General features: G+C 33.3%; 3 protein-coding genes across 4 annotated transcripts; 1 reads left to right on the forward strand and 2 right to left on the reverse strand.

The window, feature by feature from the left end:
* Positions 1-1,107: 1,107 nt before the first annotated feature.
* On the forward strand, positions 1,108-3,086 carry LOC130943554 (GCN5-related N-acetyltransferase 7, chloroplastic). The gene is made up of 5 exons (XM_057871478.1): positions 1,108-1,485; positions 1,634-1,795; positions 2,135-2,230; positions 2,320-2,440; positions 2,748-3,086. The coding sequence occupies exons 1-5, from the start codon at positions 1,174-1,176 to the stop codon at positions 2,909-2,911; spliced, it is 855 nt and encodes a 284-aa protein (XP_057727461.1). The 5' UTR covers positions 1,108-1,173; the 3' UTR covers positions 2,912-3,086.
* Positions 3,072-6,275, reverse strand: LOC130943539 (mannosyltransferase APTG1-like). 2 transcript variants are annotated; one of them, XM_057871469.1, is made up of 9 exons: positions 5,977-6,115; positions 5,807-5,884; positions 5,274-5,378; positions 4,855-5,138; positions 4,344-4,625; positions 4,050-4,251; positions 3,796-3,947; positions 3,543-3,705; positions 3,072-3,440 (listed from the first exon to the last, which is right to left on the reverse strand). In XM_057871469.1, the coding sequence occupies exons 3-9, from the start codon at positions 5,376-5,378 to the stop codon at positions 3,357-3,359; spliced, it is 1,272 nt and encodes a 423-aa protein (XP_057727452.1). In that variant the 5' UTR covers positions 5,807-5,884; positions 5,977-6,115; the 3' UTR covers positions 3,072-3,356. The 2 variants fall into 2 exon arrangements, with proteins under 2 accessions (XP_057727452.1, XP_057727444.1); XM_057871461.1 differs by having other exon boundaries at positions 3,075-3,440; positions 5,767-5,884; positions 5,977-6,275.
* Positions 6,276-7,326: 1,051 nt separating this feature from the next.
* Positions 7,327-10,481, reverse strand: LOC130938150 (VAN3-binding protein). The gene is made up of 8 exons (XM_057867133.1): positions 10,239-10,481; positions 10,066-10,140; positions 9,916-9,984; positions 9,130-9,526; positions 8,534-8,719; positions 8,402-8,451; positions 8,116-8,164; positions 7,327-8,026 (listed from the first exon to the last, which is right to left on the reverse strand). Exons 1-8 carry the CDS (start codon positions 10,404-10,406, stop codon positions 7,815-7,817), a joined length of 1,206 nt encoding a protein of 401 aa, XP_057723116.1. The 5' UTR covers positions 10,407-10,481; the 3' UTR covers positions 7,327-7,814.
* Positions 10,482-12,320: the final 1,839 nt, after the last annotated feature.

Consider the following 12,320-nt stretch of genomic DNA (forward strand, 5'->3'; position numbering starts at 1 on the left):
TGCATTACACAATCCTTTATCTAATTTTTTTGAAAATCCTGTCTCTGCCTTCTTTCTAAACTCCACGCTAGGTAAATCCAGAGCTCTTGATTTCCAATTCAACTAGATTACAATGAGATATCCAATTTGCAAACTCCAAGCATTTTCTAGGATTTGTTGGAATCCCGTCTTTCTTCTCGGACGAAGCAGTAATCTTATTGAAATCACTAATAATAAACCAAGCTCCATGCACGCCCCTTGCTAGATTCAAGATCATCTGCCATGCCTCTTTTTTCTCTTATTGTCTAGGACTTACGTAGACTATGGTTAGACTCCGAGGTCTCTACCATCTTCTTCTACTTCCACATTTTTAAGAGCTTGTTTAGAAAGCTAAGAATCAGAATTCATTCAGAAATTAAATTCTTTCCTATATTTTAGAACAAATAAAAGTTAATAATTTTAGAGTAATGCTATGTATATACTAAAATTAGCCACTAAAGTCCGTCACCAGTATAAAATATATGTTGGAATATAAATACACATTGAAAATAAATTAAACCACACATGTATTTATATACAAATATATTAGTGGCTAATTTTAGTGACTGATTTTGATGTATAAATAACATTTTTGATAATTTTAATTCTAATAGAATTTTAATTCTTTCATTTACTCTATTTATAAATTAGATTTTTTTTGTCTGATTTTAATTTCATTCTCATGGTTATAGTTTTAAAATTAAAAAATTCAAAATATCTTACAAAAATATTTAATCCTTTTTTTAGTTAAGGATAAATTAGTAAAAATCAAAATCAATAAAAATTTAATTTTATCAAAATTATGTGTCATTTTAAATTATAAAATTAAAATAAAAATTAAATTAAATTAATTTTTAATAGAATTAGAATTTTTTTCTCTTAAGAAAAACTTTCCAAACACACTCTCAAGTGTGTGTAAGAATCCATTAAGTTTCCACCTTTTTACCTCTCTTTTAAATTGAAAGGAAGTTGGGCTTGAACAAGAAGAGCATGAAATTTGTTAACCCAAAATTTTGGTAATGTTAGAGAGACTAGTCCATAAAAAAAAATGAAAAAACCCAAAGTGAACAGAGAGATACAGAATGTGTGAGAGGCTGAGGGCAGGGGAAGATCAACAAAGAAAATAGTTTTGGATAATTCAGAAAAAGAATAGCAATGACTCCTCTTTCTTCTTCTTCTTCTTCTTGTTCCTCTCTTCCCTTTCCAATTCCAATTCACACTCGTTCTTCTTCTTCTTCTTCTTCTTCTTCTTCTTCTTCTTTCATATACTATTTCCCTGTTTTGTCTAACGTCAGGACACAAATCCAATGCTCTGCTTCAACTACCGACGTCTGTACTCAATCTCCAAAAATCGACACCTCCCTACTCACCATCGCCGAGTCCTTCTACGAGGATGAGCTTTGGGCCGCCGCCTCCCTCCGCGTCCGTTCCTTCAACCGCTTCCACCCTGACACCTTTGGCCTCCAAGTGAGCTCTTCCCCCCTTTTCTTTTCTTTGCTTATTAAAATGAAGTGATTCTAGCTTCAAGTACTGCTTTTGGTTACCAATTTGCAAAAGGGTGTTCTGGTTTTAAATAAAAGAGTGAACTTTTCAGCTAGTTGTTAACTTCTGTTAGGATCACAGAAAGTACTTGGCTGAGCGCGAGTTCGAAGCACTTAAGGAGCGTGTTTCTGGGAAAAGACTCGGCTTTAGGAGAGTCTCTTGCATCAATGCTTCCCTTCCCATGTCTCATATATTGAGCCTCTCCCTCTCCGATGATTTTTGCTCTTCATGTAAGGTTTGTTTATTCCCTGAATTCATTCATTTTATGTCCTATAGTTGATTTGATCACCTTTCTGTCTGTTGATCATTTATCAATCAGTAATTTCATCCTATGGCTTTTCATGCCCTGGCAAATGTAATGCGATGAACCTTTTCTTCACATATGCCGCTTTTTGTTATTATTATAATTATAGTTAAGTGTATGTATAGATGTGTCAACCTCATTCACACCAAGTAAATTGCCACATGCCTGCATGTGAAAATTTCTCTCCATTTATGTCCTTGTATATCCGTTTATTGGTTTTATGCAACTTGTTTCATGATAAAATCAGTGATGTTTTAGTTGAATTTGTAGTTTTCTGATGGTGGAGAAGACCGGGTTGTGGTTGGCACTCTTGACCTTAATCAGTGCTTGAGCCTTCCAGATGAAATTTCAGGGACAAAGCCAGAGGTATTTATTGCTTCTCCTAGATTTATAAATCAATATATACGGATGTTTTTCTTTGTGTTAGCTTGACTTGGATGCTGCGTCATTGTCAGTTAAATGAACCAGATATCACAAGGGCATACCTTAGCAATGTATGTGTTGCAGAAGAGTTGCACAGAAATGGATTGGGGTATGCACTTCTTGAAAAATCAAAGTTAGTTGCCTATGATTGGGGTAAGACTGTAAGATATAACATAGCAATTTTCACAACTTCATGAGCAAAATTAATTTACTGTGATTACTAGCTGTGCTTAATCTGTGTTCAAGTGTTAACCGGGTTTTTCCTATTCTTGATTGTGGTCTATGTTTTCTCGATTGTAGCAATGTATGTTGGCATATTCTTCTAGTTACACTATTTTCCTCTCTGTTTTTTCATTTGAGTGTGGATGACTTTATACTATGTTGGGCATTCCCTAGTAGACCCAAAAGGTGTGATACCTGAAGGTTATTAGAAGTTAATTTCTTTCTGTCTTTGTTTTAGGCATAACAGATTTGTACGTCCATGTTGCTGTTGACAATGAACCAGCAAAGAAACTGTATACCAAGAGTGGTTTTGTCTATGAAAGTGATGAACCTGCATGGCAGGCCAGGTTTCTAGACCGACCCCGGAGGCTGCTTCTATGGAAAGGCCTGGCAATCAGCTAGTTTGACAATGTTTCCTGTATATTATGTCTCTGTAAGAGAGCATTCACTGTGTGTTCATCCAACTTGTTCAGAATATGTACACCTTAGTTCATACTATTTCTTTTTCTTTTCATTATGAACCTCAAAGTGTAAAGCATTTTGCCATTTGATATGGTTAGAAATATTCCAAGGAAAATTTGTTGATGATGGATAGATCACTACTCTTGATAACAAACTAGTCATTTTGATACATCCTCATTACACTCCTTTGAAAAACAAAACTGTAGATCATCTCTAACTGTGTTAGGGAGGAATTTACAAACTATCCAGTGCAAATTTCGGAGGCAAGAAATACACTATTGTACAAAAATTTCAAATCACAAATATCAAAATTTTCAAGAGAAATCTGAAGAATGACACCTTCAAGTGTATAGCGAGTCCAAAACTATGCATGACGGATAATTATTCACCGCCCTATATGGACGTAGACAACGATCGATGCTTGAAGTTCGCGATCCACCTTGAAGTGAGCATTAAAAAATCTTCTTTCCTGTTGTTAAAATACCAATATAAGCAAATGATTACAAATTACCTCAATAAATAACAAGAGAAAACTAAGCAGCAAATTGATTTACAATATTCTTATTATTACCTCTCTATAACCATATGAATTTAATAAGTTGTTCAATTTTTGTTCTTCCGAATCAAATAAAACAATGTGGCTTGGCAGGGACATATTTTTCGCATATTCCAATAGAAATGGAACAGGATCCATCAGAAAACGGTCAGATTCATCAAGAACTCCTCTCTCTTCGCTGCAAAGCACAATAAAATTAATAAGAATTATTATCTTATTTCAGTCCCAATGAAGATTACAAGCCACTCCAGGATCTTTTATTCCAAACCTTGGTGTGCAGTCCAGGAATCGCATTGGCAGGTCGTGATGCAGCAAGGAGTAGTACGGGGTGGCGTGGCAAGGAGTTAGGAATAGGATGTTTTTCACTTTCCCATCACGAGCTTCTCTGGCAAGGTGGTTCATAACATCCTCAGGTCCCCTCTGTTTCGAAAGTAAAGAATATATAAAGTATTTTTCATAGATGTTCACATCAGATCGTTAAAATAACCCCTCAATTGTAAGAATGAAGAATAGTGATAATACCTGATGAACCAAACTCATGTACAGGGCCATTGGAATATTGGTAGCAAGCAAAAATATGACGGAAAGTATCAACTTCAGAGAACGTTTGGTATGCTTCTTTGGAGATTCTTTTCCTTTATAACCGGGCAAGCCAGGATCTTCTATCACAGCCAAACAATAACCAGAGAAGATCAGAGCTATGGGAAGAACGGGCAACACAAACCTGTACCTCATAGTAATTATTATCATAAACCAGTTAAAACCAACAGACCAGGTATACATTTATATATGCATGAGTAATTTTAATTGAAGTACCTGAACTCCTTGTGACCTAGTACACTGTATAAACCCATAACCCAAGCAAGAAGACATGCATATCTCCACTGTTTTGAATAAATGATACCAGCTGAGCAAAATGGTAAGAAAGAGAAGATCATCACTGGAAATCCCTGAGTGAAGTACCAGTGCCACTTGTGAGTTCCATAATAGTCTCCACCCGAAGAAAGAAAATTGAATTTTAGAAAATTAAGTGGTACTAGAATCCATGTGCCATACATGATACGATCTAATAAGCAGGTAAGTCCGAGCACCAGCATCCTGATACAAAGTAATAAAAATAATTTGCCCTAAATCAGACATCTGTCATTGACATTTGAGAGCTGAAATGTTAGATTAATGTGACTGCAGCCAATGCAACCAAATAAGTTCCCTGGAATATATTGCTGGAATAAGAGTTCTGTTAATCTAACTCAACTTGGTATTTGGATAGATATGGAAGATAACACATTATGAAATGAGAAACTCCCCCATTCGCAAGTTAACATACCCAACGGGTGCGACCTCCAAAAAAAGGAGTTTCAATTTGTCGCGTGCCTTTGAAAATTCAAGTAGGCCAACATACAGCCATATGATTGCGCTTGTTGGTCGGATTGCACAAGCTAATGCTGCCAAAACTAAACCCCACTTCCTTGAAACAGTGAAACTTCTACTAGAAGATCTCATGCAGGGCCAAAAGTATAGTGATACAACTGTAAGAACAGTCTCCAAGCTGTTCGATAGTGTGCGAACAGAACAATAGAACATAAACCAATTGACCAACTGGGAAAAGAGCTGTACCAGAGTTAAGTTCTCTTATATAACGAGGGGAGAAAGTGTTTTCAAAGTGTTCCTATATTATAACGGCTGCATACATTTTTGACATAAAACAGATTAGTCTAGCCGTAAATATATAAAAGAAAAGGATACAGCCCATTTCGCAACATTGTCACCAAAGAGAACTGCAGAAAGTTTGTATGAGTACAAATCACCAACTGCAGCAAACACAGACTGCAGCAGCCGTGGAGCCTTCATCTAAGAAGCAAGGAACAGAGAATATAATTAGTGAAACCATATCCATAAAACGAGACAAGGAAGATACTCAAGTTTCATGAATCTTATTACAGTTAAAAAAGGAGACCTATCATAGAAAACATATCAAGTTTTATGAAGTGAAGCAGAATACACGAACCACTTCATTAGCTTTTAGAACTATCACTGATTGAAAGGAATACAAAATCTCAATTATAGCCACTGCATTTTTCGTGTCAAAAGAATACAGAACCGACATAAAAACATAAAGTATGTCTCAGTTCATGGGATAGATATTTGTTAAAGATAACATCACAAGCTTCTAAGCTAGCCTTCAATATCCAAGTGGTTTAACAAGAACATAAAAAGGATTAGAAAAAAACAAGTTTACCATAACCAAAGGGGTATCAAGATTCAGAAAGGCAAGAAACCTATAGAGCGGAACGAAGAGCACCGGGTGTAAGTAGCTTCTGATGCCCCTTTTCCATTCCCACGTTAAATGGCCATACCTGGAATAAACCATCTCCGATCAGCACTTACGATTGGAACTGAAGAAGAAAGATGGGAAATTCAGCTCAAGAATATAAAATAAGGTACGCACCCAAACGCAATGCGATGCGCAACCTCGGGTCCCTGCCAATGTTCATCTGGATTGAAGTATGTCTGCACCAAAAGAGAGTTCAGCATTCGAAACACCAAACAAAAGAAGAACACTCGTTTCTCTGAAGAGAAGAACGACGCCGAATAATCTGATTCAGATTTGCGAGAATCTCTAGATTCGTGTTTTTGTTTATCTACGTCATTCTTGTGTCTTCGTCTCATTGCTTTGTGAATGCGAATGGTGATTCTGTTACTCTCTTTCTATTTTCTTCTCTGTTGCGTTGCAGAGAGAGAGAGAGAGTAGAATGAGTGAATGACGAAGAAGAACGAGATGGGCTTATGGATCTAACCCACCCGATACAAATTGGGCCGAACATTTCTTTCAATTATGGGCTTATCACTTGAGAGGCCCGTTTGTTTTGGAATTCAAACTTATCTATCGCGAGGCTAACCGTTGTGCTGATTGGTTAGCAAGGTCTAATGTGGATAATGAAAAGTTTTGCTTCATAGATCTTCCTCCTGAAGAGCTTATTCCACTCCTAACAGAAGATTTGAATGAAAATTTTGTAACCCGTTCTATAGAGTTATGTTATAGTTGGTGTTTTTTGTCCCTTGGGCTTGGGCCCCTATTTTATACCAAAAAAAAAATTATCTATTTAGCTAATAGAAGATTATACCATGTGTTCACTATACGATATACATGTTAAAATATAAATAAACATAAAAATAAATTAAACTACATATATATAAATAAATTGATAACTAATTTTAGTAACTAATTTTAATATACGAATAGCATTTTTGATAAAATGATATGCTTGATATGTATGATTCATTACTTGTACTTTAATCTTTGTCTAATGGAATCAAGTGTTTTTAAAAGCGAAAAAAAAAAAGAGAAATTAAAAAACAAAAAAGAAGTGAATGAGGTTTATTCCTTTCTCTTATCATTTTTGTTTTCTTCCTCCTGCCGTGTTCCTAACGTATCAGTTATGGGAATTGTAAGTGGGTTCTTAAGTTCTTTGGCAAGTATTCAAATTTGAGTAATAAATATCTTATATTTTAACTTTGATCCTTGTTCCTGTCCCTAAATAGGCGTCGGCAAACACATGATGAATATTTGTTTAACTTTTAATAAGGCAGTGTCCGTTTTGCTTAATAGTTAATACAGTATATTATGTTAAATATTGAGGGATAACAATCAATCAAAATTACTAAACAAACTAATATGAAGGGAGGAAGGGCATTCTCATTCTCTCCTTGTAACATTTCTCAAAATCTAAGCATTTAAATAAACCTATACAAAACATATACAAATAAGAAAAAGAAAGTTTATAATTTAACAGTAGGGTCGATATTATTGAAATAGTTACAACTTACAAATACATAGAGTACAAACATGCATAAACATGGGGAGATTAATTTTTATATAGAATGGAAATGTGTTTTTTTAATGAAATTCTGGAGTCTAAAAAAATTTGACTTGAATATGGAGTATCATGAAATTGTGAAAAGCAATTTTTAAAAAGGTATTGAAATTGCTACCGACTTGTTTCAAAAAAGAGGTACAAAAACTAACAGCCACTAACAATTTTGAGAAAAAGTAGTAAAATCACCGTTAGCAATTTCGTGATATTCCATATGTAGACAAATTTTTTAAAACTCCAGAATTAGATAAAAGTAACATCTCCAGTCCACTAAAAAAAAATTAAACACCCGGAAATATTTATATGGATACAAAAAAAAAAGTTAAGTACGTGGGGATAATAATAATAATAATAATAATAATAATAATAATAATAATAAAATAATAATAATAATAATAAGATGTAATTGGATTCAGTAATATTGGAGGTCATGTTTATGATGAGCGGAGATCTTGAGCATCCGGTTGATGGTGGTGGCCCATGTCTTGTAACGACGGAAATCAGTGGCCATGTCTAGCTTGAATAATGCCCCTCCTCTTGTTGTCAGAGCTATCAGATAACACGTGTCACCATCTGCTTCTTCTGAACCTTTGTACACCTCGGCATGCATATTCACCACAATACCTAAATAAAACCCAATTATATATGCTTACTCTCCCTAAAAACACACCAATAAACCAAATTAGTAACAAAGGAAAAAGAAAGGTACTTACTCTCTTTCTTGCTTTTAAATAGATTATGCTTCCTCATGATAAGTACAACCTGTGGTGACCATCATAAAACGCAACTATTATTAAGCTCAAGTTCAATTTTAAAAGTTGGAATCTGAGGTGAGTCGACTTCATGTGAAATTGATATTTGAGAGTCGTTAGATGATTTAACTGATTTGACTAAATTTTCATCTAACGGTTCTCAAACATCAACTTCACGTGAAGCCAATTTCACTTGAGTTTTTACCTTATTAAAAACCCTAAAAATTTAGTTTAATTAAGTAAGTACCTTGGCTCTACCGTCTAGAATGACAGAAACTGATCTGGGCATGTACTTCCCTGTTTAGAGAAAATAGTAAATGAGAATTTAGGTGATTTACATTTACATTTAATTAGGTATGTTAAGTATTAATTAATGTACCTTGTGGTGACTCCACATATAGCTCAGCACCCTGTGCAAGAATATATCTGCCCTTGTCGAAATCAAAATTGAAGTCATCGTGGTTGTTGTTGTTGTCTTCAATAGGCAAGACTGGGGCTCCCCCACTAGGTCTGTTATTATTGTTGCATCCTGTTCTTGCTTTTAGTGTTGCTGCTCCTTTTAGTGCTGTCAAACACTTTAATGTTTTAGTGATGGATATACTGTAAGTACATAGCATATGGCCACCAAACGCTATCAGACATATACATATATATCACATATGAAAAGGAAGTAACGTTTTTCATTTTCGCCTCATTCATCTGTTTCCTTTTTGTTGGGATCAAGCGGTACCATTGTCCTACAAATAGACCTAAAAAGTCACCTCACCTTCCACACATACTAAGTACTACCACATCTCTTTTCTTTTGCTTCACCAATTTTTTACATCTTTATTTGCGCTCCAATTAAATAATCAAAATATTTGTATGCCACATATAAATATTCAATCTTATAGATCTACTTTATTCCATATAAATTTATTCATCCATGCAGTTATTTTCATGTGAAGTTAATACCGAGAGAAAAGAGATAGATACATGTAGCGGCAGCAGCAGTGAAAGTAAGGATATCAGTGGTGGAAGTGGCAGTGATGGCGGAGGTAATGACATTGGAGAGTTGTTGTTTGTTAGCACCCATGGCCTCAGCTACTTTTGCACACTGCGATGCCACCAATGCAGCCGCAGATGCTATGGCTGCTTCCCTCTCTTCCTTATTGACTTTGGACTCATCATCATCATCATCTTTATTTTCCTTCTTATTATTGTTGTCAGCAGCAATGGCAGCAAGAGCGGCGGCAACACCTGCGATGGATACTGCTGCATGCACCTCTGCCCTTTGCAACCTCTGCTCCTCTTTCCTCTTCTGCTTTATCTCCTTAAACCATTTCTTTATTGACACACTCTTCAAAGGCGCCACCATTTCCTTCCATGGCATCTGCATATATATACAACTTAATTATTAGTATATATTACCGGTAGAATTTTAAGTGTACTAAGTATATTGCTGTTCCAATAATTTTAATCATTAATCTAAATTATAAAATATATATGATATATATTAATTAAAATCAACAATTAAGATTATTAAAATGTCGATATTTTAAATAAATTAAGTATATATTATTAAAAAAATATTTAAAAATTATTAAAATTTATTATTTTTTATTATTATTTAATTATTAATTTAATTTTTTTAAGTTTAACTTTTTAAATATAATAATCTAATAACATACTTTTAAATATTATTGATAATTAATTGATAATCAAAAACAATAAATTTGAATGATTCTCTAGCATTGTTTCGTATTGATATTAGATACATACCCATTTCTTGCGGAAACAAGTGTTGTAGTTCAGTTCAGGATGCATAGCTTGCTGCATCCGTAACCATGACTGACAAAACCAAAATTAAACATGTTATTAATCACATATATGAGTATGATGAATACGATAGAAATGAGTGATAGTTGTTACCTTGACATCATTATTGGAGTTCCATGGTGGAAGAGACATGAAATCTGGACCATCCATCTTAGCACAATTTTCCATCTAACAAGTTGAATTTTACAAACATTATTATTATTATTATTATTAAGCTAATTAATCAGGAATGTTGAAAAATAAGAATAATTAAGTAGTAAAGTGACCTTGTTGGGGGAAGGTAGAGGGTCCAATTGAAGGTGAGGGGGAGGAGGGGCAAGAGCTTGTACGGCAAAGTTGCACCATGCAAGTGAAAGGAAATCCATTGTCTCAGGATGTGCATCTGAAACTGATAAACTCAAATCCGAATTACCACTACTCATTCTCATGCTCATAACTTCTGATCTCTGATGAATATCACAGTATTCAACAGAAGAAGAAGAAGAAAAAAAAGAGTAAACTTGAGATTCGTGGTCTCAATTCAGAATATAGGGCATGCATGCATATGCTTCTATATTTATACACCACCCACTTCACTTATGAATGAATAAATAATTAAATCATTATTTCCCTGTAATCATTTCAAGCCACACTGTTTCTTCCCAAAAAAATAATAAACAAGTAAAAAAGCATCGAAAGTGACGCACTTGTTTTTTCTGCCTATTTTTGAAAATGATTTTTTTAAATTAAAATATTAATATATATTATAATAAATTATTTAATAATTTTCACGTGAATATTATTTTAGATATGTTATTGCTAATAATTAGACGACAAAAAATCTAAAAGTTTAAAAATTATACATCTAAATATTATAATTGTTGATTATTATTGTTAAAAAATATTTTAAAAAATAATAAAAAACTTATTCAAAACAGTTTAATATTATCATATTTTATATTCGTTAATTATCGTTTATTTTATTTTATATTTTTAATTATTATTAAAATAATTGAATAATATTAAATATAATAAATATATAAAATTATAAATATTAGATATATAAAATTATAAATATTAAATTAAATAAGATAATTTTAGGATATTATTTCTCTAGTATATAACCGAGTATTATTTCTCTAATTTTATGTTTATTCAAGCATAACGCATTTAGTGATCTTATTACATCCAACTGTGCACAATAAATTTTAGAGTGCTTTATACGTAATGAAGAATTGAAGATACATATATATATAGCGAAAGAGGACATAAAGAAAACGTTATTATTTGCTTGATTTTCAATGATCCCCTGAGTGCTGACCCACTATGAGGAAATTTCGAATCAGAACAAGCAAAGGGTGGTTCAGATATTTTAGATCAACCCACCATGCATCAACAAATAACAAAAACTATGCATATAAATATCCAACCGAAGTGGGAAAATAGAACTATTTCAATAATATTATTTCTTGATGATATATATTTTAAATATATCTTTATTATTTAATTAACTATTTTCTTCATATATAGCTAATTAAATAGTTAACGGATTTCTCTTAAAAAAAAGCTACAATTTTCTGGATCCCGCTAGGGAGACAATAGACTATTTATACAATATGTACAATAGACTATTGAGTTACAAAATGAACATCCTTCATACTATCTAGAATAATCATCCGAGTACTAGAAATAATAAACATCTTCCCAAAAGATTAAACTGATTTTGATTTTGGGGTTCACCAAAGATTAAACTTTTAACCTTTCGGATCTAACGCTCTAATACCATGTCATGATACCATTCATCCCAAAAGTTTCAGTTGATGGAAAAAGGTAACACTAATAGTTATATCTCTAATACTCCATAAACCTCCATTATACACATTGTACAAGTATTTCATTGGCTCCTCATACTTTCCCTATCTTTATGAAAAAAACTAATCAAAAGAAACAAGACATAAATAAGTTAAAATGTCAATAAATCCTTTCACTTTGAGGAAACAATAACACATGTAACAGTGAAAAGTTTGTGAGAAGAGTACGATAGATATTATTAGTATATTACATGGAGAAAGGGCTTTACACTTTTTGATGATTGTATATATATGTTTAGTATATGTTAAGTTGATAAACCCAAGGGGCCTAACAAAATTAGGTTTTAAGAGACAAGGCCGCAAGATTCGACTAACATGCACACATGCATAGCCATAATAGAACAATGTGGATGGCATACCCTTTTTCTTTTGGGATCTTTAAACGAAAGCCAAATATCAGAGACTACAGCTATCTACTTAAGGCTATGCATGATGCATTTTTCATATGATAACAACTAAAAGCAACTTGCCAGAGGACCAAATGCTTTTCACAAGGTC

Source organism: Arachis stenosperma, chromosome 1 (assembly GCF_014773155.1).
Source record: "Arachis stenosperma cultivar V10309 chromosome 1, arast.V10309.gnm1.PFL2, whole genome shotgun sequence".
NCBI classification, from domain to species: Eukaryota; Viridiplantae; Streptophyta; class Magnoliopsida; order Fabales; family Fabaceae; genus Arachis; species Arachis stenosperma.